The sequence below is a fragment of the Pollachius pollachius genome (assembly GCF_949987615.1).
Source record: "Pollachius pollachius genome assembly, chromosome: 18".
Taxonomy (NCBI): Eukaryota; Metazoa; Chordata; class Actinopteri; order Gadiformes; family Gadidae; genus Pollachius; species Pollachius pollachius.
This window is the reverse complement of record NC_136951.1, coordinates 3,506,071-3,534,009: the sequence shown is the minus strand read 5'-3', so window position 1 is coordinate 3,534,009 and position 27,939 is coordinate 3,506,071. Positions and strand designations below refer to the sequence as shown.

At 41.9% G+C, this 27,939-nt stretch overlaps 1 protein-coding gene across 1 annotated transcript; it reads left to right on the top strand.

Moving 5' to 3' along the window:
* Positions 1–62: 62 nt before the first annotated feature.
* Positions 63–26,000, top strand: wdr36 (WD repeat domain 36). Its single transcript, XM_079755482.1, has 23 exons — positions 63–339; positions 2,148–2,175; positions 2,454–2,554; positions 3,665–3,785; positions 4,600–4,732; positions 5,877–5,931; positions 7,336–7,468; positions 8,545–8,720; positions 9,067–9,187; positions 9,676–9,741; positions 10,218–10,301; positions 10,878–11,038; positions 11,701–11,815; positions 13,558–13,732; positions 16,982–17,090; positions 17,524–17,603; positions 19,040–19,147; positions 21,813–21,910; positions 22,023–22,183; positions 24,269–24,382; positions 24,599–24,680; positions 25,064–25,269; positions 25,599–26,000. Exons 1-23 carry the CDS (start codon positions 184–186, stop codon positions 25,746–25,748), a joined length of 2,733 nt encoding a protein of 910 aa, XP_079611608.1. The 5' UTR covers positions 63–183; the 3' UTR covers positions 25,749–26,000.
* Positions 26,001–27,939: the final 1,939 nt, after the last annotated feature.

The following is a 27,939-nucleotide window of genomic DNA, read 5'->3' as shown; positions in this document are numbered from 1 at the left end:
AACTTCCATAGCTAAGGAGAGGGGACCGTGTTTGGTGTAACACATCTAACTATAAACACGCGGAGCGTGCAGTTCACGTCATCTCAAATCGATACCAGTTTTATTAATCCAAGCTCTGGAATTATCATTTCTTACACTTATATATATTAAGGCCATTGGACTCGGTACGTGTGGGTTGCGGAGATGCTGGCTCACGAGGTGACCGGGAGCTCGCTGTTCTCCGGGTTCCGTGCGCTCGGGCTGTACTCTAACCACCTCCCGCACGTGCTGCGGTACCACGCGAGGCACCGGGAGTTCTACGTGACCACGGCGGTGGGAAACCGTTTCCACACCTATAATGTAAGTCCTAATGTGCTATACTATGTCTTTAGTTTGATATGAGTTAGGTTAAATATGTTTCATTACAACAATACTGACCCTGGAATGTGATGATATAGGGTTGTGATGGTGATAAGAACAACATGTATAACGATAAAGACATGACTTAATTATGGTTGTTGACATGCTGGCGCTGCAGCCTCAGTGGCTCCCTGCTGGCCCGAGGCTGTACCTCCTGCTGCGGCAGATGTGCTGCTGAAAATACACGCAACAAGTTAGGTCAATTCTCAAATTAAAAATCACCTGCAAATGAACGTTGTCCATAAGGCTGCACCCGAATGAAAGTGGTCTGCAGTGTCAACATTGGCGTAAAGCACCACACTTTTTTATCTCCTGCAAGAATTGTCCGTCAACAGTGGCAATTTGTCGGTTAGAATGTCCAGGGCTTTAAGTCGGGCAGGGCGTACTCATCACTCCTTTAGTCGCTGAACGGCAAGACATTTTTATTTTCTAATGGTCTTGTGGGTTTGCAGCAGGTGCTTTAGACCAAACCTGTCGATGCGTGGCAATGATGGAGTGACTTCAACACTCCCAGCCTGAGAGCATGCTTTCTCCCACGTTTGTATGTAGAATTATCTTGTTGGTTCCTAAGCACTGTCACCAGATCCCTAGCCCTCTGAGCAGCCGCCGGTAAAGTTCTGGTTCTGTAAGCCGATGAATTCAAACTACTCCATAGCTCGAGTGAGCGAGGATGCTGTTCAACTGCATTCGCTGTCTGTCAGTTTTCAGCTGAACCAAGGACATTAACACGTCGTCATAGTTATCAATTACGGTAGACTAGACAGGCACTTATGATGCTTCGACCAGCGGGTATCATAACTTTTGGTTTTGTTTCTCACTGCTACGGTTGCTCATTCAGCATTCCCCAAAGTTCTTCGCGGAGGCTGTAATGAAGCTCATATCTCTTGAAAAGTGTTCAGGGTGTTGCGGATGACAGTGATTTCTTCAGTGCGGTAGAAGGCTGTACTCTGATGCACGCCTGACACCTCTTACCTTTCCACCTTCATGCCCATCACCATCATACCCCTGTCCAACTATATGAGCAGGATCTAAATTCATATTTCAATCTGTACAACAAATGTTTTACATGTATACTCGCCTATAGTGTCAGCTTTAGAAAAAAATCCTGAAAACTCCTCTCGCACTGAGTAGCTGCCTGAACAGTCCATGAGCCGAACTTACTATGGTATCCCTGCATTTGCAGAGAATTTATTCTTGGATCGGTTTTCAACATGTCTCCATTAGCTCGTTCTGAATTTGACGGGATCGATGATATGTAGGATCAATGACCGCTTGAGTCTATATTTGTTGCGCTCTGTTGCTTGTTGGTGTGAGAAATTTCACTTGGAATATATAGACTGGCCCTTTCGCAAGGCAACATTAATAAATTCCAAGTCTAGTGATGCACAGTCATTATCAGCTCATATACACCCTTAACACGTGACACAAATACATTTATAAATAATCTCACATTACATTTCCAAACTTCAACCTCAACGACCCTCAATTGGTTTGTTTAGGATGGCATTCTGTCTTAAGCATATGCTGACCAAATGTCCTGTCTAGGATCAATATCTAGGTAAGATATTTGGAACTAGAAAGAAGTACTTATGTAAAAAGTACTTTTAAGAAAAAAGTACTTAAAAATGTAAGTCATTTCTGCTTAATAATGCATTATTCTGTCAAATGTTATTCTGATTGTAGTAAATTGTTTAAAGTCATATAATGTATATTTATAATATATATTTTTTGATTTTATTTGAACACAGGTTAAGAAGCTGGGCATCGTTGCTGTCAGTAAGTTTACAACTCCTAGTTTCCTCTTCAATGACATGTCTTATTTTGTTATCTTGTTGACAGCAAGTTGTCTTGTCAACACATGATTTTAATCATGTGTTGACATGTCTCATTTCATTAATTTGTTGACATTGCGTCTTATTTGGTAATTTGAGCCAATGTCCATTTAATAATCTTAGTTTAACTATGTAAAACGTTTTTAATATATTTACTCATGTGATCAGATTTTTTTTATGTTGATGTTTTGCAAACCTGAACAAACCTTTTCCCTCCCCAAGGTAATGCTCTTCCAGGGGAAATTTCCTGTCTTGCGGCCGACAGGATGTTGGTGTTTGCTGCTGTTGGTCGGGATGTCTACGCCTTTGCCCGCAACAAGGAGGTCAGCACGGTTTCATACTCTATTATATAGACTATTATATTATCATTCTCTATCATTACAAGGGGCGTTCATTATGAGTTGACAAGTTGTTGCTACACTTGCAGATAAAACTAGAAATACTGGTCGGTTAAACACTTATTTCTATTTTCTGAGAGATGCATTGCTTCCCAGACATGAATCAGGGAACCTGCCATACATTGAATAACAATATTATTTTTTATTATATAATTAACTTATTAATAAACTATAATAATGACTCTAATTAGGTCAGTCAGGCACTACCCTTCGTCATCAGTTGGCCTTTCCTGGTTGAATTTGAATTTGGGCTTCAATTAATCGCATATTATTGGTGAGTTAACTCGCAATTAATCACACTTTTAAAATTGTATTTTAAATATTACTGGATTTAAATTAAATGAGAATATCAAATGGAATGACACGTTATCATTCATACCAAATGTACTTAATAAGCAAAAACTAGACCAAGTGATCTTGAGGGAGTTTTATTGACTCACTCAGTGTGGGTTGAATATGAAACTTACGGAACACCACAGATTTGGAAATTGTTAACAGGCAGTTAATTAGTACAATTGTAAACCAACAGTTACTACAAGTGTATTTAAATTCAAATAAGTAGCACCACAGATTTGGGAATTGGAAACAGGCTGTCACTTACTGCAAGTGTAATTTAATGTAAAGCAAGTGGAACTAAGAACAAAAAATATTTCTGATATTAATGTTGACATTCTGTGGGCAAAACTTTTTATAATCACAAAAAATATATAGAAAAAAAAGAAAAGAACGTGCGTTAGTTCTTTTTTTACTCGCGTTGAAATAAGATTGTGTTAATAACGCGCTCATTTTGAAAGCCCTCATTTAAATACATTTTTATAATGATTTAGGCATATAGAATAACTTGATAACAATGGATTTCTTGGGGTGCCAAAAATGAAAAGTGTCACAAGTCCGACCAGTCGTAAACGTTAATCCTGTGATCCTTTACATGCAAACAGTCTAATGGACTTCAAACATCTTCCCGAGTCGACCCATCCTTAATCATCATACTCAATTATCACACTAAATCTCTCTCTCTTCCTCTCTCCCATCCAGATAGTCCACCACTACTCGCATGCACATGCCTCAGACGTCCACCTCTTATTGGTTCTGGGAGACACGCTGGTGTCGGCTGACCGTGACGGACTCCTGCTGGTCTGGGACGTCCCCACTCAGGGTAAACCCTTTACATTACATTTACATTAAGGCGATTTTGCTGACACTATTATCAAAAGTGAATTCCAACCATTCAATCACACATTCACACACCGACGGCGGAGTCAACCACGCAGGGCAACAGCCAGCTCGTTGGGAGTAGTTAGGGTTAAGTATCTTGCTCAGGGACTCCTCGGCTACTGCCGCCCATAAACCCTTTAACCTCTAACCTCATATCTCCTCACCCCAAGAGGAGTCTCCCTTTAAGTTGTGCAGATATACTCTATTCTCTCTGTTCCCCACGTCAGATCGCTGTTATTCAGGAGCATGAATATCTGTTTTTTTATAGATATAGATGGATGGATATGCATTGTTTCTATTGTATATTAGTACCTCTACTGACCTCAGTTTGTTTCTATGTATATTAGTACCTCAGGTTGTTTCTATTGTATATTAGTACCTCTAGTGACCTCAGTTTGTTTCTATGTATATTAGTACCTGAGGTTGTTTCTATTGTATATTAGTACCTCTAGTGACCTCAGGTTGTTTCTATTGTATATTAGTACCTCTAGTGACCTCAGGTTGTAGTTGCGCTATCAGCCAGGTTGACTAAATTGTGTGAATTATTGTAAATGTCGAGTCGTACTGCAGTTGTGTCCAAAAGGGTGTTCAAGTTTTATTACCTTAAACTTTTTGTAATACAGGACAATAAGTGAGATGACGATCTATAACCAGACATTTCGCCACATGTGAATTTTAGGAGAAAAGCTTCCTGTCTAACATCCTTATATTCCACCCCCAACCTCATTCCTGTTCCCTCACCTTGAATTAACCAGAGGAGTACCTGCGCCTGACCTTTGACCCAGCCACCTTTGACCTCTCTGCCTTGGCCCACCCTAGCACCTACCTGAACAAGGTGGTGTTGGGGAGTTCCCAGGGTGCTTTGCAACTCTGGAACCTCAAGACCAAGTAAGTCAATTTTAGATATACTTAATTTTTTTTGCAGATTGCAGGGGCCGATCACATGACTCATAAACTAGTGTGCACAAGATGCACCATCATTAGGTTCAGTCACTGAGACAGTAACGTTATCTTGCTTTAACGTATTTCATCTGGGCTCATAATGCAGCCAGCCTGCATTTCACAGGCTTCATTGTCCTCGTGTTTTTCGTTTAGTTATTTAGGTTTGCAGTAAAATAAGTAACCCTAGACTTCGCACATCCCCATGTTAGTTGAAACTACTGAAGTATCTATAACCTGATGGGACAACTTAATTCCTTTGGCTTCATGTGAAACTAACTTGCTGCTCCGCCACTTTGAGAAAAAAAAAAGCTCATGAGAGAAGCCATAGACTGCACTCCCTTCATGGGCTCACTGGCAAATACAGAATATGCTTCTTTTTGCTGGTTATTAATGTTTTGTATTTTAATTGTAGTTTCGGCTCATTTTAATCATTCTAATCATACATTTCCAACTTGTTAACGCATGTGCAAAAGTGAAGTCCCTTATTAAATCCCAATAATTCTTGAATGTAACTTCTCGCCATCGCGGCTTACTTAGAACCATAATACCAGACCTGCCCCCTTACGTCTAAACTTATAGAAACAGTCAGAACTGCGTGGTTCCACTCTTAACTAGTCAAGACTAAACTCCATAGTGCTCTTTGTGGTTCCACTCTTGACTAGTCAAGACTAAACTCCATAGTGCTCTTTGTGGTTCCACTCTTGACTAGTCCAAATTAAACTCACTAGTGCTGTGTGTGATTCCTCTCTTAAAGATCCTGTATTCATTATTATGTTATGTGATATTATCGAGAAATCAAAGCGTGGCGTGGTAAGTTGTTTTCTGCATCTACTGCTCTCAATGGAATGTCACGTGACTGTAGGTTAGCATACCAAACGCCCACGTGGCCCAGTGTGGCCGATTCTGACTGATTGCTTGGATTGCGTAACATTAAAACAAGCACTTTATTTTTTTTAAACGCAGACTTCTATTACATTACGGATAGGTTTGAAATCGATTAATCGTTCAGCCCTAGTATCAATGTATTTATTTTATGAAAATGTAGGCATGTACTTTTAATATTCATAAATCATAAACTTTCTTTTTTTAGTAAATTGCTGTACACCTTCCAAGGCTGGTCGTCAGGGGTTACAGCTCTTCAGCAGGTCAGGCCACTCCCTTTCACATTTTACATGGTGCACATCCACAGACGGGAATACAGAGATTACACTCACGTATTACATGGTGCATACTAGCGGTGTAACGTTACACAAAAGTCACGGTTCGGTACGTACCTCGGTTTTTAAGTCACGGTACGGTTCATAGTTAAGCGGAAAATTTAAAAAAAAACAGCTTGTTTATCAACAATGGAGGCTGGCCGTATATCAGCAGCAATGAAAACACCAATAAACTTGGTTATGGCATTTGCATTTCTGAATTCCCAGACAGGGGTTGTTGAAATAGTGTCGTGAGCTGGGTTTGCACAGCTCGTTTTCTTTTCCACAGCAACAGTCATAGTAACACCTGGATGGTGCCTTTTCAAATGCGTGTGCTAGGAATGTGCATTTCTGGCAAAAATACTATTCGCAATAGTAGTAATAGTCCGCAAAAGACGTTGACGTCGCTTAGCAACCGAGGACGCTATTCACCACTGGAAGTTGTGAAGGCCCATGCAAGTCAACGGAGCGTTCAACAGCATTGAGAAGAGCCGTGTAATAAATAACGATAGTCACATTAATTATTTGATATTCTACGTGACTCAGATTATTCGACTATTCGACGATCGTTGCCCATCCCTAGCGTATGCATGTTAAAGTGCTGTACGTAGACACGGAGAGCCCTCTCCATAGCCAGAGAGCGTCCAATATTTTTTCACTATCCGTCGACGCCATGGGCCTATTGATCGACGCAACGGAGGCGGCAAGGGCTGTGATTGGTCCTCTAACAAATTAATTTCCGCAATCACTTCTCCGGTTTGACTTTGCACCTTAATTACTTTGTACATTGTTTACTTTGCACCTTAAGGAACAATAAAACACCAAATAAGATTTGAAAAGCTTTGGAAGTTTACTTACAACACTGCTTACATGGTTTGAAGTCAACATATAAGATAGATCGGGCGGCGAATTGCATTGCGTATCCGACATCCCAACGGAGAGCTGCTGAGGGGTCTCCGTCTGAGTCGGATTACAGAGTCAGAGTAGTATACTTTGGCTAAACAGTCCGGGTGGAACTCCGACTTCAAGTTTTAAATTCCATATCGCAAAACAAGCCTTTACATTCGCCCTATTAACGCCATGTACGCCACATTTACGTACCGCGGTACACCTCTGTAACTGCTCCGAAGTGCCTGTACCGTGACGGTTAGGTACAAATACATGTACCGTTACACCCCTAGTGCAAACCCACAGACGGGAATACACAGGTTACACTCACGTATTACATGGTGCACATCCACAGACAGGAATACAGAGATTACACTCACGTATTACATGGTGCACACCCACAGACAGGAATACAGAGATTACACTCACGTATGTCGTTTCTATAAAAAACTATTTTCTGCCCAGAGTCCTGCAGTGGACGTGATGGGCGTCGGCTTATCCTCTGGACGCATCCTCCTTCATGACATCAGAGCTGACAAGACGCTGATGTCCTTCAGTCAAGACTGGGGACCTGTCACCACACTCAGCTTCCGCACTGGTAAGACCCAGTTTGCTCAAGACCCTGTAAACCAGTTCAAACTAGAACCTCTCAAAACAAGCTTAAGTCAGAACCTGTAAAAAGCTGTTTAATACAGAACTTCTAAAGCCAGTTTAAACCAGAATCTTTAAAAAAAAGTTTTAACTGGGACATGTAAAAAACTATTTAGAACAAAACCACCACCACTAAACTGCTTATATTCCATATTTGGACTTGAAATAACTCGCTGCATGCAAAAAATACAATGATTACATATTTGGAGTCAGACAGACATGGAGAAAATAATAGAGCCCACGATTGTGACAATTTGTCACATTTCAATCTCTGGATATTGAATGCAGTTCTCTGCAGATGTTTTAGGGATTTAAGGTTTAGCTTTTTCAAGTATCAACTCACTATTGAGGTGGGGGAACTAGTGAAATAATCCTAAAACATTGCTAAATTCATAACGTCACCCTCTTAAAGTAATGGCCTAAGTCACTTTTTTGCCAAAATGATTTCCTTGCCTAAATCAGCTCTTTGTGATGCTGGCCACCTCTGGTAAAATCCCCAACATCCTCAGTTGAACAGATCATGTGATCCTACCCCTTTAGTGTAATGGCCTATGTCAAAAGTTTGAATTAGGCCAATTTAAAATTGCCTAAGTCACTAGACAGAGTGACTTAGGCAATTTTAGCATCATTATTTGTATGTCAATAGTCATCTATTGTCATAACCTTTTTGTTTGAAATGATTCATAAATATCATATACTCTATATATGGTTCAGTTTTTTCTGTTTTCTGAACTTGAACTTGAACTTGAAAATATGACTTAGGCCATTACTTTAAGAGGGTGATGATAAGATGTGCAAAACTGGCAACCAGCTATATATGTTAAAGAAAATACTTCCTGAATGTTTTGAATGGCTGGGTTTGTTATTTCCGCCGTAGTAGTCTCTCATTGGTGTGCCTGACTAATGTAGCGTAGTAGTGCATCCTGCCACCCACAATCCTCCACACAGGAGAAGTGCAATTTTCTGCTCCTCCTCCTTCACTTCATGTGAACACTGACGTCCTTTGTTGACCTGCTGTTCCAGACGGCCCTCCCATCATGGCGGCCGGCGGGCCTGGTGGTCACATGGCCTTCTGGGACCTGGAGAGCCGTCGCTTGTTAACGCAGCTGAGACACGCCCACCGCTCTGCTGTTGCCGGAGCAACCTTCCTACCCAGCCAGCAGCTGCTACTCACCAATGGAGCGGACAACGCCCTCAAGGTAAGATTCATTGGATAATCTTTATAATTTATAGCTAGCGTAGGCAGTTTGGATAAACCAGCCACAGCGTGCTAAATTTTGAAAATAATCCCACCCCTCACTTCAGGCCTCCCTCCAAAGCACATGACTAGCTAGCTAGCTTTCTAAATAGGCCAGCCCAGCCTTGTGGAAGATTCTGGCCATTCAATCATGATTGAACAGGCTGATTACAGGTGATAGAACAGATGGTTGTTTTTTTTACCTTTTTGATGTGTGGTCTTTTGGCAGGAAGGGGCGTGGCTGATGGTATGGTGGGTGTGGTTTTGTGGCAGGAAGGGCAGTGGCTAATGCAAATTCTCTCTGGTAGATGTGGGTGTTTGAGCAGGAAGGGGGTGTTGCCCGATTGCTACGGAGTCGTCAGGGCCACAGTGCTCCTCCCACCACTATACGTCACCACGGCAACGCTGGCCGGGACATCCTGAGTGCTGGTACGAACAATAAGGCTTCAATACCACATCAATAATATTACAATACATAACCAACTATAATACAATACCACACAAATAATACTACTATATCACACCAATGATACTACCATACCACACCAATAATACTACAATACATCCCCAACTATACTACAATACCACACAAATAATACTACAATTCCACACCATTGATACTTCCATTCCACACCAATAATACTACAAAATATGAAACTTGACAAAGTATGATATTTCAATATTTCTCATGGATGTTGCTCAATATTGTAATATTAATTCAGATATTGGGTTGGGTCTGGGGTATTTGTTTCAACAACTTATTCTCAGACTTGGGAGGGCAACTTACGACTTGATATGAAAACATTTTTTAAACTGTATTGAGGCAAACTGGTGTGACCTAAGGTGGGTGTGTGTGTGTGTGTGTGTGGTTGTGTGTGTGTGTGTGTGTGTGTGCTTGTGTGTGTGTGTGTGTGTAGGTCAGGATGGGACACTACAGTCTTTCTCCAGCGTCCACGAGCGCTTCAACAAGAGCCTGGGACACGGTCAGTGGTATAATTATATTAATAATAATATTTTGCATGAATAATATTCATTACTACATTATTATATACGGTGCATTGTGTAGATCTTGGTGCCATCTAGCAGTGAGGCTGCCCACCCCAACCCACTCAATGCCCCCCAACCGCTTTGGAAGGCCCAGGCCCTTGAAAGTCGGTCTGCACATAGAGGACTCCCCCTAGTTTTGTGTCGATAGCTCAATAAGGACGTCACAGTGTCGATGTGAATAGATGCCAAGGGAAGCATCTTCGCAAAGAAACACATTTTGCACTTGACCCATGACGCTGGCTCAGTCCAAATCAATCGGGGAAACTATCCAAATTCCCCCAAATATATTTTCTTCACAAAACGCAGGAAAAGGCGGTCGCTGGTGAAGCAGTTGCTGTAGCCAACAGTGCGTTTTGTGAGCAGCCCCTGAGGCTCGGCAGCAGTAATGATGTCTTTGTTCTTATTACTACAGGCTCTGCCAACAAGAAGATGACCAAGAGGAAAGGGTTGAAGTTTGAAGAGATTCTGCTTCCACCAATCACCTGCTTTTCTTCAGGTAAAATATATTCACACACGCACGCACGAGAGCTGTTAATCCTCCTCTAATAAGCAGCATGCAACAAGAGTAATGTATTTCATAACAATAATCAAGAGCGTTCTTTTTCACATCATTTGATCTACACAAAGCATCTGAAAGATGAGACATGTTAAACAGTATATTGACTATTGATCGTGTTAAACCTTGTATTTAGTATTGATCGTGTTAAACAGTGTATTGACTATTGATAATGTTAAACAGTGTATTGAATATTGATCATGTTAAAGTGTGTTTTGGGTTTCGATCTTGGGAAGTGTATTGACTATTGATCATGTTAAACCTTGTATTGACTATGGATCATTTTAAACCTTATTTTGACTATTGATCTTGTTAAACCTTGTATTGGCTATTGTTCGTGTTAAACCTTGTATTGATTATGGGTCGTGTTAAACCTTGTATTGACTATGGATCGTGTTAAACCTCCTATTGATTAAGGGTCGTGTTAAACCTTGTATTGACTATGGATCGTGTTTAACCTTGTATTGGCTGTTGATCGTGTTAAACCTTACATTGAATATTGATTGTGTTGAACAGAGAGTGCACGTGAGGGCGACTGGGACGGTGTGGTGGCACTGCACCGCGGTGAGGCGGCCGCGCGCACCTGGAACTACCAGCGGTGCACCATGGGAAAACACCGCCTGGCCCCGCCCGCTGACCGCCTGGACAACGCCCGCCTCAGCAACGTGCACACAACGGTAACACACACCTCAGCAACGTGCACAAAACGGTAGCACACACCTCAGCAACGTGCACACAACGGTAACACAAAGCTAAGGGGAAACACTCGGGGCACACAGGAATCACATCAAACCTTAGCTAGAGTCTAACCCTATCTGTAGCGTTGTCTTTCCAGTTTTCTTTGCAATGTTCACAACACTGGGTAAGCCTAAAGAAGCAATGAGCTTGACTTAAAAAATGACATGTCTCCTGATTTAGTTTGATCTTTTACTTGTAAAAAGGGAACAATACAAACAAAGGCCTGAAAACCAAATATGAAAAAAAACCCTAACCCGCGTATGAGGTCACTACTTTTGACCTCATTACTCTACGGAAGCCTTATGGGTCCATGCTAATATGCAGTCTAAATAATAATCATCATATAATACAAAACATAACTTCAAATATGCAAACTAGATATTGACTAAATATGTCTTTTACAACATCATATCAATGAATAAGCACTACCTGCCCGGTAGATGGGTAAGGGTGTGGTTGTGTTTGTGTGTGTCTCAGGTGTTTCCTGTCTTTGGCTCCCACAGTTAAAACACAGAGGTGCACATTATATAAAATATTTCCCTGTTGCAATTTATCTGGAAACTTGACATTTATTGTTTTTATTTTGTTCTCTCACATCCAGGCGGTTGACATTACTTCCTGTGGGAACTTTGTTCTGATTGGTTGGTCATCGGGTCACCTGGACGTTTATAACCTGCAGTCTGGCATCCACCGCGGTCAATACGGCAACCCCACTGGTAAAATAATAACACCATTAAATCAGATCTGTATCAATGCAACAATACATATCACTGATCATGAAGTTCCAATATTAGCTCTACCATGTAGATCTATCGTATAGATAAAATCCAGGAGCGCATACAGGTCAAGCATTTATCAATATGCTGAAATCCCAAATCATGGCAATTAAAAGGATGATTGATGACTTGAAGGCCTGCTGCTGGCTAATCCCTTCTTTCTATTTCCATAAAGCTCACAAATGTGCTTCAGTTTGACATCTCCAGCCCATGCAGCTTTAAAACAACGCTTACATATTCTGTCCATTCTTTATCGATCGATTTATGGTGCTTTGACTCGGACACAAGTTGATCAATGCATCATTTGGACAAAATAATTGAGCCAAAAAGATAACATAAATAACCAGTTTCCAAAGGGAGTGTATGCATGGAGGTGCAGTGACGGCAGACAGTGCTGTTATATCGTCTAGGGTTCTCCTTCCCATTGATCTATGTTGACCTGTAAGTAATATCACTGCAATCCGTTGGCTGCGTCACACTTGTGTTCTGCCGGTTAGAGACATTATTATTCTGGTATTATTCTGTCCCTCATCTTCCATTAAAGTGGCGAGCCGGTTAGTTTCACATAGAGCTGGACGCACTTTGAAACCTGTCTCATGCTGGGTAAGACAGACAAGCAGACTTATCTACAGATACCTTATTCCTGAGGAAGCTGAACGCCCTGGGCATGCTGTAATGGGACAATTCTGTTTTCACACTCCGTATACCTAACTCCCCTTGGTTGGTATGAGCCTTTGACCCTTGACCCCCTTGGGAAGGTCGAGGAGAAGGGGCTCCAACTGATAAGGCACCGCTACGTCTCCCTCTGATACACACGAGGAGATCCATCTATTATTGAGTACAATCTGTTTAACCATACTATAGTTTTATTGGGGAGTACATCTGTTCTCAGCATCCTGAGACCTGTCTGCCGCTGTATGAGAAGTCCTTGCTTTGGCCGATGCATGGGACTTCTCCTTGCCGAGCTCTTAGAGCAGGGGTCTCAAACTGAAATTACCTGGGGGCCGCTGGAGGTAGAGTTTGGGTCAGGCTGGGCCGCATCAAGTATTCCACAGAAAAAGGAGCACAACTGACCCAATCTAAGTTAACGATCGGGCTATAATTAGGTAACGTTGGCTATGTAATCGCTGACAACAGGAGACAATTCATAGTCGTTGTTGGAAACCAGGACATTTTAGCGTCCTTTGGCTTTTGTCGGGACTCAGGACACGCAACTCAAAATTGGGACTGTCCCGGCAAAACTGGGACATCTGGTCACCCTACCACAAGTGATAAAAAAGCATGGCAAGCGACTCAGCAGAAATGTACGTTCGACAACAACGTGCGGGCCGCACTCACGCTAAATTTTGATGTCAAGTAGAGGGCCACAAAATCCCGCAGGCCTCAATTGGCCCCCAGGCCGCGAGTTTGAGACCCCTGTCTTAGAGAGACGCAGGGCAAACTCCTCGGATGATTGTATGTTTGTTGTATATTTTATGCTTATTACTTAGCCTAATTGTTTATAGTTTCGATGACCCATTATTCTTCAATCGTTAGCCAGCAATGATTGCAGAATTCCATCACAGCGCCCTTCTGGGTTAAACAGCGGTTGGTTTCTCTAGAGGGAAACTACAGTTTGATTGATCCTCCTGTGTGAACACTTAAGCAGATCGACTCTGTAACGATGTTCAATGGTGTTGTAGCACACGTGGGAGCCGTGCGTGGCGTGTGCGTGGACGGTCTGAACCAGCGTGTGTTCAGTGTCGGAGCCGACCACCTCCTCAGGGCCTGGCGCTTTAAGACCCGTAGCCATGACGACCCCGCCCACCCCCCTCAGCTTGACAGCGCCCCCTCCCTGCTGCGCCTCCACCGAGACAGGTAATATACACTATATATAAGTGTGTGTGTGTGTGTGTGCCACAATTATTTCACAGTCCACCAAAACAAAATCTCAACTACCCAAGAGTCTTATTTTAAAATCATCTCAGATTGAATTGATCTTGGCTGCAATCTGGCCTTTGGCCTGCAGATGGCGGTATGTTGTAGACCTACTAGTGGACAAACAAGTGCTGATTGTAAATATACTATAAATATAAACAGTAAATATATACTAATTTTCATAATCTTCATTCAGGTGAGGATAAATATAGGTTATTATTATTATAGAATGTTAAATGAGTAAGTTAATGCAGCGTTTGAGATGGTGATTGATATGGATGCTGCTACCCCTGACACCACGCAGCTTGCTAGTGTTTGAATCAGATGTCATGTGTTATTTTAACTGTTGGCCCAGGGATGACGTTAAATCCAGCCTCTTTGGGACGGACTCGGGCAATGTGTTTTTGTGGGGGAATTGCAGAAAATTAGCTTCACTTTGCTTCTGCTGAAAAAACTATTCCAACTGATTGTATTTTATAAATACATTTAGTTAAAAAAGGTTATCGGATCATTAAACAGCAGTATTCATTTGTCATGATTATTTTGTGAAGCGATTGTATGTATTGATACTTTATTTCGTTGGAAGAAAAGCGAACACAAGGCTCTGGGTGGACGTCATCCCCTGGGTCATTTGAAAAAGTTTTTATTTAAGAACATCATTAGTTATTCTAAAATAATACTTAAATAACGGCTTGGATGACGACACGAGACAAATATTCAGACCTCATGCAAAGCGTGGTTTCAGGGGATGCATTGTAAGTGTAACGTTTTTCATCGTTGCATGGCGATTGATACTAACAAACTACACATCATGTACACACGCTGAACGAAGACAATGACAAAAAAAAAGAAGAACTTCTAGCTAGAAATGTTATCAAAACGTCATTAAATGACAAACGACATATTCTGGCTGTGCCATTATTTGATCGGTCAGCTCCAAACTATCATTCAAGGGCCCATGGCATGCTACTTTATGGATGCTTTAATATAGATATTAGTGGGCCCCTAACACAGTATTTGAAGCCGTTCCCGAAATTCAGCAGTTTTGCAGAATTACAGCCAATACGAGCCAGTCGCACATTGAGCTTTCCCCAAACGCACTGTTTCGGTGTCTGTAGCTTTAATGCAAATGAGGAGGAGAGAGGCGGGTCAAGGAGGAGGGTGGGGGTGTGGCCCTGAGCAGCTTGCGGCCACGGTACCATGCGCTCTGTTTACAGTGGATGTATCGCAATGGCGAGGCGCACACAGCCTTTGGCCATGTTCTGTAAATACTCTAGAACACTCCGGGTGCTCCGGCGGGAGTCCTGGAGCTCTATATGTAAATAATATCATATTATACATAGATATCTATATCATATAATATATATTATCACGGCCAAAAGCTGTGTGCGCCTCCAGACGATATTATGAATCTCAAACGACTGCGTTGGGTTCTCCGATGTCTCTGGTTCTTCCACTTCCACATCAATCTGAAGTAGACTCTCCTTCATATGTATGCCATGCAGGCTAGAATTGCGAAACACTATTGGATAATTCTTATAATTGACATTTCTCTGGGCCAATTGGAATCTTAGCACTTGTTTCAGAATCTTGAAGCACACAGCGCTAACTGAGCTCGCCTTTGGATGAGAGACGCCTGGCTACCGCGCGAGTCTGATGGAAACTCTTAACGTCAATTTGAAATAGGGGTGCACGGTATAAACGGTATAGAAAGTACACCAGTGTGAATTTGCGCTACGATATGGATTTTGACGTTACCGTGTGACCGGTAGACAGTGTTGTGTGTGTAACAAAATAAGTAACGCATAGTACAGTAACCTAACTACTTTTTCATGTAAAAAGTAAAGTGACGCGCAACTACTGAAAATATGGTAACGAAACATAGTTCCTTTTTCAATTCGGCGAGACGTTACTTTTCCCAGGGACAGATTTGACAGCGATACTGCCTTCTCAGGCAGTATGCTATTGCGCAAGCACGCAGGTGTGCAGAATAGATAGAAAGGGCTTTAAAGAGATGGTCAAAACACTCGATCCGAGGTACACGTTACCTGCCCGCACACACTTCAGCCAAATTAAGATGCCAAAACTATACGGCAAGGTCCGCAAGCAAGTGGAGAAACAAATCCATACTATTAAACCAAAAAAAAAAATTATGCAGTTTTGCTGCCTTACCAGTATGTTACCCCTTCAGAAGCATTTATATCGAAATTAGACAATACAATTAACATACCGTGATATAATACCGTTACCGTCTATGCCTCAAATCATACCGTGATATACATTTTAGTCCATACTGTACAGCCCTAATTTGAAGGAACTATCTTATGTTAAATTCAAGGTATTCAAGGCTTTTTGGAGCAAAAACAACAGCTATTTGTTTGCTTGATTCAACTAACGTTAGCTACCGCTTTTTTGATGTGATATAATTTACAATAATATTGTATTTTTAGGACCGAGTCAACGCAGAGTACTGCACAAATGTAGACCTTGCATAAAGTTAGTAAATTCTAACATTAGCTATTTAGATAAATAATCCGGCAAGGGTGTTGTCCTAGGCTAATACACCAATAGCAAATTTCTGTATAATAAAGGGCTACATTTTGCATCCAAGTCTGTCATTTGAAATCTTTCCATTGTATTGTGTGCTACATCCTCCGTAATGAATATTCACGCTAAATCCTGCCCAGGGTAGCTCAGAATTCGAGTAGCCGTATAATCCCGCCCGTGACACTGTCACCTTTTTTACTCTGAGAGTTTGCAGGTCTGTTTACACCGAACAAAAGTTTTAGCCACTGGGATACCATAGGCAGGCTAGGGGAACTCATATTATTGTCAGAAAGATTTTCATGCCATAGGACCTTTAAGGAATAGGGTTAGGGTTAGGTCTCGATGATGTGCCCACAAAGTGTTGACTACCTGGAAGGAACTGCCTGCTCTGACTGGTCATGTGATGGATTGAATATTTGTCATATTTAATCGTATTCACAAAAAGAAAATGCCTTTGGGCTGGCCCTTCTACGAAGCATGTGTGCAAACCTTGGAGTCATTTGTATTTATTGTTCATCAACATTTCAATGTTATCCAAAACTTTCTCTAATCTATAGAAAAATCTATCCTGATGGTGTGTGTGTGTGTGTGTGTGTGTGTGTGTGTGTGTGTGTGTGTGTGTGTGTGTGTGTGTGTGTGTAGTGGTATGCTAGCGTTAGCGCTGGACGATCTGACACTAGTCGTCATCGACACAGAAACCGGACGTGTTGTCCGGAGGTTCTTAGGGCACGGCGGGAAAATAAACGACCTTGTAAGTATTTTGTGTCTCTATCTATCTATCTATCTATCTATCTATCTATCTATCTATCTATCTATCTATCTATCTATCTATCTATCTATCTATCTATCTATCTATCTATCTATCTATCTATCTATCTATCTATCTATGCGCGTGGGTTTTATATTTTGGGTATATGTAAGTATACACAAAATATGAGCGGTTGTTGGGGTTGGATGTGTCACTGGTTGGATTTTATTGATGCTGGCCCAGTTAGTTTATTTGTTTAAATATTGAGATTTAAGATAAAAGATTCTGTTGTATCTTGACCGAACTATAGCTCTGTAGAGCAGAGTGCTGCCGCACGGCAGTTTGTATTGTCAGCTCAATCTCCTGGCTAGGTATATACAGCAAGACACACTGTGGCTCTTACGTGTGTGTGTGTGTGTGTGTGATCTATTTCTAGACCTTCAGTCCAGATGGCCGCTGGCTGATATCGGCATCGATGGACTGTAGCATCAGAACCTGGGATTTGCCTTCTGGCTGGTAAGTACACTACAACTCATTTACCTTTCATTGTTACCACAGCTGAAATGGTAATGGGGCCACCAATGACTACCAATTGCACTTTTTGGCTGCAGGAAGAGTTTTTTGAGCACAAGCGGTTTTCACATGAATAAAAAATAAAAAACACTTGGCAAAGATTCCTCCCCCAGTGTTGAGACATGAGGCAGACTACCGTATTTCCCGCACTATAACGCGCACCGGATTATAAGGCGCACCTTCAATGAATGACCTATTTTAGAACTTTTTTCATAAATAGGGCGCACCGGATTATAAGGCGCATAGCATAGAAGATACTGCAGTCAGACGTTTGACTGGGAATGCGTTATGCATCCACTAGATGGAGCTGTGCTAATTGTATAGCTCGTCACGCGCAACGCAACTGTGAGGACGAGTTGCTGCATTTAGCAGATATAAAACTGGAACCTTTATGACAAAAAATGTTCCCATGTTCCCATGTTCTACTGCGTGACTGACAGCCTTGAGCTTGAACTCTGCGTCGTAAGCGTGTCTCTTGGAAGGTGCCATTTTGGAGTCTTTATATGTGACGTGGTGTGGGACTGTGAGTAAGCGCAGTAAAATGCTGTGTGCACTGACTACGATAGCCGTAATGCTGCAAGCGGTGTGGCTTTATCGTAGTCGTAGTGAAACATTTTATTATTATTAAATTGTTTTTATTGGTTTTTCATACTGAAACATTTTGACAGAGCGCCGTTTACAACCAGTATGGATCAACCAATTAACCAATTGATCCATATATAAGGCGCTCCGGATTATAAGGCGCACTGTCGTTTTTTGAGAAAATTACCGGCTTTTAAGTGCGCCTTATAGTGCGGAAAATACGGTACATACTTCATGGCTTAATGAGATGTATACTTGATCATCCAACAACTTCCACTTATTAAGGTTATATTTACAAATATATATATGTATGTATGTATGTATGTATGTATGTATATATAAATGTATATATATATAAATGTACAAATAGAATAAAATATAAGTAGATAAATTAATTGTATAAATAATATCAAGAAGACATCCCTAGATATAATTCGTTCCATGACTAAAACAAATACATTTGTCTGATTACCTAACCAGTATCTCAACCAAACTGGGGGGTCTGGAAACCCGGACTGGGAATGTGGGTCTGATGTATTTTAGTGTTTCTTGCAAGCTTGAAGTAAAAATCATAGAACAAGTGACAAATTGGACATGGGAAAGTTGCACCAAATGATTCAAAAACTCTTTCCTACTACCCTATTGGGAGCCACAAGATGTAAAGTCGGTAAAGAGACCCTTTTGATCGTACCTACACCACTTTAATGTAACATAACTAATTCTAATTCAATACGTCATAGCCAGTCAACATACTCTCATTATACACTTGTACTTTATTTTGAAATGTCTTTCTGCAGTATGGTGGACTGCTTTCTGTGTGAGGCGGCTGCGGTCAGTGTCTCACTCTCTCCTAACGGAGACTTCCTCTCCTCGGCCCACGTGGACAGCCTCGGGATCTACCTCTGGTCAGTGCTCATGGATAACACTGCTGACACACGACGCTCTGCAGACGCTCTGCCGACACACTATCAAAACGCTATCAAAACACTGCTGGCGCACTATCAAAACACTGCTGACATACTGCTAACACCTGCGAAGGTACTGTGTACACACAGATACTACACATATAAAACACTGCTAACACACTGATGATACACTATTAAAACACTGCTAACACACTGATACTACACATATAAAACATTGCTAACACACTGATGATACACTATTAAAACACTGCTAACACACTGATACTACACATATAAAACATTGCTAACACACTGATGATACACTATTAAAACACTGCTAATACACTGATACTACACATATAAAACATTGCTAACACACTGATGATACACTATTAAAACACTGCTAACACACTGATACTACACATATAAAACATTGCTAACACACTGATGATACACTATTAAAACACTGCTAACACACATAAAACATTGCTAACACACTGATACACTGCTGATACACTACAGTATTTCCCTAGGATGGAGTTGCAGCAGCGGAGGTGAAATGTTGTTTTTTCCGCTCGCAAATATTTTGGTGTGCTCGCTAAGCGCACCCTGACGGGAGGTTTCTATGTCTGCCGGCACCAGAAGTGTGTACATACAGTACATTTGTGCACAGTAATGAGCAGGGGAAATATGGAGAGATTGAACATAATCCAAGTATAATCTTTAAAACAATTATTTACATTTATTTAACAAAAAATATATTGTATCAACAACCACCCTATACAGTAAAATCACATAACCCAAATAATACAACAATCGAAAAGGTCTGTGCCTCCAACCAATGCATCACCCCATTCCCTCCCCTCTCCCCATTCCAAAGGTTGTAGTAGGACCATAAAGAGGCCATGCCTCTATTGAACAAGTTTTGGGGCTCTAGAGTCAATAATGGCGACGCTACTGAAGTTGTTGCTAAAAAGAAATGTATATTGACATTTTTGCTAAAAAGAAATTCCTTAAAAATAAGTAGAGATATATGGAAAACGTTTTGGGGCTCTAGAGTCAATAATGGCGACGCTATTGAAATTGTTGCTAAATAAAAAATCCTCAAAGAAAAGAAGAGATATATTTTTCCAAACTAAAGGTTGTAGTAGGACCATAAAGAGGCCATACCTCTATGGAACAAGTTATGGGGCTCTAGGGTCAATAATGGAACGCTATTGAAATTGTTGCTAAATAGAAAAATCCTCATAAATAAGAAGAGATATATTTTTCAAAACAAAAGGTTGTAGTAGGACCATAAAGAGGACATGCCTCTATGGAACAAGTTTTGGGGCTCTAGAGTCATTAATGGCGACGCTATTGAAATTGTTGCTAAATAAAAAATCCTAAAAAATAAGAGATACATTTTTCCAAACTTAAGGTTGTAATAGGACCATAAAGAGGCCATACCTCTGGAACAAGTTGTTTTTTTTGTCGTTTTCAGTGTTGCACTTTGCAGACCCCTAAGTTCGCGGTTCGCTAAAGACGGCTCGTTTGGATGAAAACTAATTGTAGCTGGTTCTCTGATCTATTGAACCGCAAAATCAGAATCTGCCAATTTATTTCCAACTTTACGGAAGTTCCTCTCCGTTTATATGCTTTACTCACAGGTGTGTGAATTGACCTGGATATAAAGCGTCCGTAGTGCAAAATAATATTCTAAAGAGAAGACGGAGCTCTCCTCTCCTCTCCGTTTGTATGCTTTACTCAGGTGTGTGAATTGACCTTGATATGAAGTGTCCGTAGCGCAAAATAATATAACATTAGTTTTTTAAAGAGATAAGGCGGAGCTCTCCTCTTCTCTCCTCTCCGTTTATATGCTTTACTCACAAGTGTGTGAATTGACCTGGATATGAAGCGCATATCCAGCATCCGTAACGCCCGGAATGTTATATTATTTTGCGTAGCGCAAAATTTTTATTTTAAAGAGATAAGCTGAAGCTCTCGTCTCTTGTTAAAAAAAAGAAATTCAGCAGCGGTGGTCATATTTTCAATAAGTTTTAGGAGAAACACTGCACTATTAAAACACTGCGGTACTGTTAACACACTGCTAACACACTAGATGCTGTCGAGGTAGTGCTGTCAAGTGAATAAAATATTTAATCGCATTAATGTCATAGTTAACTCGCGATTAATCACACATTTGTTTCTATTCTAAATATCCCTAGATTTCTTGTTGCTAGTCTTTTAGTTAGATCAGAGAGTGTTGAGAAGGACAGTAATAAAATATTTTTGGTAAGATGGATATAAGATGAGAGACCCGCAGTGAATTCAACCCGGTCCACATAACATCGGGTAGGTGCATGACAGAGGATTAACCGTCTCGCGGCGTGCTTGTTGTTTTGTTTCCGGTGTAGCTAGATCCGGTATGGTGTTGTAGTTTTTCTAACGTGACTAGTTGTTGCTAGACAGCAGGTGAAAAAACGACGTTTGCCAAACCAAAAGAGCATTAATCGCGCTAAAAAAAAAAACGCTGTTAAAATTGGTTTGCGTTAACGCCGTTAATAACGCGTTAAACTGACAGCACTATGTCGAGGTAATATGTAATATTGCTAATAGTGATGCTAGATGCTCTAATGGTAATATTGGGTCATGCTAATGCTACAGATTTCTTTTCATGCTCCAGGTCCAATAAGAGCATCTATAGCCTGGTTTCACTCCGCCCTCTTCCTGCTGACTACAAGCCAGTGACGGTGAGCCTCCCTGGCTCCTCCCCCAGCCCTGGTAGACACCCCTTTCTTCAAACAACTCCACATCCAAAGGAATCAGCCGTAGCTTTATTTTTAAATGAGTAAACAGCGTACACTCAGTGTTGATCTGGTGTCCACGGTTTCAGACGAGGAGGGACACGGGGAGAGCTGTGTTACCCTGGGCGACGAGGACAAGATGGCGTCTGCCTGCTGGGACTCCCAGGAGCAGCTGGAGCGTCACCTGGTCACCATGACATCACTTCCTGAGTCCCGCTGGAGGAATCTGTTCAACCTAGATGTTGTTAAGGTAACCAGGTTCAGTGCACTGACCTGCTCAACCCCTACAAACGGAACCCTTACATACTCAACCCCTACCCACTGAGCACCTACAAACTGAACCCCTATACACTGAACACACTGAGCCCCTACACACTTAGCCCCTACAAACTGAACCCCTACAAACTGAACCCCTACAAACTGCCAAACTGGGCCCCTACCCACTGAACTCCTACAAACTGAACCCCTATACACTGAACACACTGAGCCCCTACAAACTGAACCCCTATACACTGAACACACTGAGCCCCTACAAACTGAACCCCTATACACTGAACACACTGAGCCCCTACACACTGAACCCCTACACACTGAACCCCTACAAACTGAACCCCTATACACTGAACACACTGAGCCCCTACACACTGAGCCCCTACACACTGAGCCCCTACACACTGAACCCCTACAAACTGAACCCCTATACACTGAGCCCCTATACACTGAACTAGAGATGGGCGATATGGCCTAATATCCATATTGCGATATACATTGCAGTCTCTTGCGATAACGATATATATCACGATATAAAATCATAAAATAACCGTTTCAGAACAGGTTACATAGACCCTAAGGAAAGCCAAACTGCTAAATGTATTTAAAAAAAAGAGAAATATAGTATGTCATTTCGAGAACATTTATTGTGAAACACTGTAATCATACAACATAATGTTGCAGATAAGTAAAATTAGTATTGGGTTTCTTTCCTTTAGTGCAAACCATTCTAAAAGGCACTACACTTAGTTTAAGTCCTTGGTTCTTAAATGCCACCCAAGATGCAGAGAACAGGAAAAACGGGTGTCTTTCTAGATAAGGAACAGACACTGTACTGACAATTAGGGATGGGCATGATTAATTGATGATCGATCATTGATTGTTAAGATTTTTGTAGATTACGTGATATTTTTAACCATCAAAAGGAGGTTGACCCAGCCGGAGAGGTGGTCTCGGAGACGTTGCTCAACATGGAGCAAAGAGGAGACGGAACGTCTTTTGGATATTTGGGTCCGATATCCAAAAGACATTCCGTCTCCTCTTTGCTCCATGTTGAGCCACCACCCGACGGTCCGACAAAACGCAAGTAAAAAGTATGCTGGAAAACATAACTTAAAAATGCCGATGCATTTAACACATTCCGAGTCAGGATGAGGGAGAAGGAGTTGGACCAGTCCGCAGATCAATGTATATCACGCTGGATATCCATGATTGTTTACTTTCACCGGTGCTTCCCCCCCCCCCTTTTTCTTTAACGCTTTACAACGCCCCAGACCTTTTTGTCCAATGATTTAACCCATTCAGACCGGATCACGCATCTGTGCGTGTTTACCTTTAAGACCGGATTGCGCATCAATGCGTGTTTACCATTAACCCATTTGTACCGGCTGCTGTGCGGCGCAACATTGTATCTAGTAGATACAATGCTGCTCCGCGCAGCAGCCGGTACAAATGGGTTAACGTTCTTTGCACACATGCAGGTTTGTTGACGAATTCTGGCACTGTTGCGAAAATTGCAATGTGAAAATGAATTGCACCAAACCAAAGATAAACATTGCATTTTGCGTCATCAACATGCATTATCGCGATAGAATTAAAATCTCTATCGTAGGCCATTTTTGTATCGTTTATATCGTATATCGTTTATATCGCGCATTACTACACTGAACACACTGAGCCCCTACACACTGAGCCCCTACACACTGAGCCCCTACACACTGAGCCCCTACACACTGAGCCCCTACACACTGAACACACTGAGCCCCTACACACTGAGCCCCTACACACTGAGCCCCTACACACTGAGCCCCTACACACTGAGCCCCTACACACTGAGCCCCTACACACTGAGCCCCTACACACTGAACACACTGAGCCCCTACACACTGAGCCCCTACACACTGAGCCCCTACACACTGAGCCCCTACACACTGAGCCCCTACACACTGAGCATGCTGAACCCCTATACACTGAACCCCTACATTCTGAACACACTGAACCCCTACATTCTGAACCCCTACATTCTGAACACACTGAACCCCTACTGTATTGCTCTGCATTCCAGAGGAGGAACCAGCCCCAGCAGCCCCCCCAGCGACCAGCCGCTGCCCCCTACTTCCTGCCCACCGTCTCGGGTCTTCAGCCCAGCTTCCAGACCCCCGAGGCCCCAGTAAACCAGGTACTGTCGTATTGTTAGCATTTATAGAGTATAGTTACAGCTTCCAGTAAACCAGGTACTGTCGTATTATTAGCATTTATAGAATATAGTTACAGCTTCCAGGCATCCAGGTGCTGTGATATTAGTTATGAGACCACACTGATCATAAGTTATTAGACCACACTGATAAATAAATTGTAATTATGAAAATTAGGTTTAACTTTTAGTTGTTTCCAGTCCAAGGTTTTGAGGCTCGGAGCTATGGCGCAAAAAACAGCATTCAGCATCGCCTTGGAAACCGCGCTGGATGATGGAGACTGTAGGTTCACTTCCTGTCTACAGATAATATATAATTGATGTAATTCATTTCAGAATAATAATTTCATAATTACATTTTCATATAGTATGTGTTTCAGTAAATGTGTGTAGAGTAAATATGTGTGTACAGTGTATATGTGTGTAAAGTATATATGCTTGAACAATTTGTGCATTATTATTCCTGTAACATCAGTGTTATTTCATCATTCAGTATCTATTCTTTCAGAATAGTAATTCTATGATGAGGATGATGGTGATGGTGATGATAATGATGATGATAATCATATCTATTATTAGAGTTAGTTATTATTAGTGTCCCTGTACGTCCGAACAGGAAGGTTTGAAATGGGCCCTGACTAGTATGATTATATTCATTCCCATCAGATGTCACTCCTTTGGCGTTGCTGAAGTCTCTGGGACCTTCTGCTGTGGACCTCGAGCTGCGCGGCCTCTCTCCTGACCTAGGCTCCTCCCCCCAGCCAAGCCCCGCCCCCCAGCTCCTAGTGGCCTTCCTCCAGATGCTAGAGGCCATGTTGGAAGAGAGGCGGGACTTCGACCTGGCCCAGGCCTACCTGGCCCTCCTTCTCAAGGTACCACCCTAATCTATGGCGGCCGTCTAATGGTCTCTTTTCCTTAGGAATGTTCTTAACTTTCTGAAACGATCTGGATGTATCAAAGTGGCAGTAGGAATGGATTCGGACAACTAATATTAAATGTATTTATAATATAGAATATTGAACTGGAAATAGCATCCTTCAACAAACGTAAGCTTCTGTTAACAACGAGGAAAGCTTTATTTATCTCTCGCGTTGACTTTCTGTAGCTCAACGTGGCCAGCCTACAAATCCTATGTGCCAACTGGTTTTCTGTATGTAGAACGTATGTAAATGAACAATGTGGTTTCTTTTTCCTAATATAGCTTTACCTGCGGCCGTTGTCGGCTGATCCTCGTGCCATTGCGACCTTGCAGCGCCTCCTCGGACGCCTGGAGACGATATGGGCGGAGCTCCGCGTCTCATTTGACCAATCGCTGTGCCTGCTGACCTACACCAAGACCGCACTGCTCTGAGGCTTTCATTTTGATACGCAGAAGACATGCCATTATAAAAGTGTATAGTGTGTGTGTGAGTCTTTGTCTCTCTGGCTATGAACACATCCAAACATCAGAGCAATAGTTAGGACCTATAACTCTATACAACCTATATATATCTGTTACTCTTAAATTGGTATATCTTGACGAATTGTAATATGTTTGTTTTTGTATTTTACCCATTGCTGTCCTGCCCTCCTGGTCTTGTTACCTTTGCCAAATGTAACAAGAGCCCCTCTTGTTACATTTACATAAATAAAGGATTAATAAAAAATGGACTTATAAACTCCATATAACAGTTCATCATTACAATTACCATTTTATGAAACATTCCAACCCGGGATGGACCTTTCAAAGGGGAACTAACTGACTAGCCTTTGTCAGAGACGCCAGTATTTATATTGGGCAGGTTTCCTTAATCTGATGAAATGTAAATGTATGATTTTAGTACAGTAAACGTTTTGCATATAGCTGCGGTCACAACTTATACAATTATTCAATAAATAGGTTCCTTATTCAGTGTTTAACTACCGGTAACTCATTAACTCACAGCCATCCATAAACTTTTGCTGTTGGGGGGGGGGGGGGGGGGGGGGGAGTGCTTCACTTGTTCCAATCTATCGAAATCCATACAAAAGATATGCAAATTCTCATACACATACTAATTTGTTCTGACTCCTAACCAGTCATATTTTGGGGCAGAATCACGTGCATTGGGCAGGAGACGCGCGCACGGACAGCAGTTCCCGATAGTGATGGATTTCATGACTCTTTCCATTGATTCAGTTCGCGTCGGTCAGATCGCCAAGAGGAATCGTTCAGAATCGTTTGTTCAGTCGCTTTTCCGGTAGCGGTGAACCGAATCATGGAATGTACGGTTCTCAGCTGAGTCAGTCAGACTCAGCCCCTCCCTCGTTCTCATTCTCAAACGATCACGGAAGTCAGTGATCAATCAACACAACATTACAACTTCAATCAAACGCAGCAGGACGGGAGGCTGTAGTTGATTATTGGATGTTTAACATATCAGCAAGATAATAGACCTGATTTAGCAATGATGGTGGGGGTCCCGGGTCGCGTGCATGAGAACGAACCATGAAAGAACAAGACAGATTAATGAGACATTTAATTATTTTATTAATCTGGCGTGACACAGAAAATACAAAGACAGCATGCATTTACAATTTCCCTGATATTGAATCGTATTATCTTACACTCGCTCACTAAGCCTCTTCCCTCTTCACTAGTCACAGTCAGTGAACGAACAGCTAGTCAGCGACTCAGTGACTTGTAGGTCTGGGAGGAGTCGAGTCTGAGTGAGTCAGTTCGGTCCGTTCTTGTTAAAGATTAGTTAATTCGAAGCGATTTGGTCGCAAACAACCAATCAGTCAGTGGCGGTTTTATGCACGGGCGAACCGGTCAGCCGCCCGGGGCTCCATATTTGTGGGGGGCGCAAAATTACAGGGGGGGGGGGGAACCAAGCAGTAAAAAAAATTAATAACGTAACTGGACGTAGAACCGCTACTGATCACAGTTCCCGATATTTTACATCTTACTCTTCAATCTTGAAGATTGGAGAATCTGCCCAAAATATACAACGTACGGTAACGGCAGCTCTGCAGGTCTGACCGACCGAGACTTATTCTCACGCTGCTATCGGTCTTCTTTTTTCTTAATTGCCTTCTTAAAAAGAAAATCATTAAAGATATTGTCCATTGCGGCTTTAAGCTTAAAACACCAACTGTCATCCATGTGTTATACATCAATTAAAAAATATGTGTTGAAAAAGTTGCAAACGTTGACATACATCATCGACTGACCCAAACCGTAGAAAAACTCGACTGGGGCAGTTAGGGGCCAACTGTCGCATAAAACGTCAAATAAACGAAAACCCGACTTGCCAAGCCAAAGGCAGTCCTGCAGCTGGAGGCTTTTGAAATCTTCCTTCTAAATTGGTGTGGGCGGGATTGTAAAGAAGCACACAGGGTGTGATTTACCTGGTAAAACCATAGTAATGGTGTGATCCAGATGCTCGGACACCAGCTGTCCGAGTTGCATTTCATTTCTGGTCTCGGAGCATTTATAGCGTTCCTGTTTGACTTTGCGATTTTGTCATGAAATGGGCTAGTCGTTATTTATTGTTAGCTACATTAGCCTCTTTAGCAAACCA

What these genes read in the sequence shown, in the direction of transcription:
- wdr36 (XM_079755482.1), top strand. Translation starts at nt 184, where the DNA reads ATGCTGGCTCACGAGGTGACCGGGAGCTCGCTGTTCTCCGGGTTCCGT. An exon ending in CTGGGACGTCCCCACTCAGG is followed by an intron (nt 3,786 to 4,599) that starts GTAAACCCTTTA and finishes TGAATTAACCAG; the next exon opens with AGGAGTACCTGCGCCTGACC. An exon ending in CTGCGCCTCCACCGAGACAG is followed by an intron (nt 13,733 to 16,981) that starts GTAATATACACT and finishes GTGTGTGTGTAG; the next exon opens with TGGTATGCTAGCGTTAGCGC.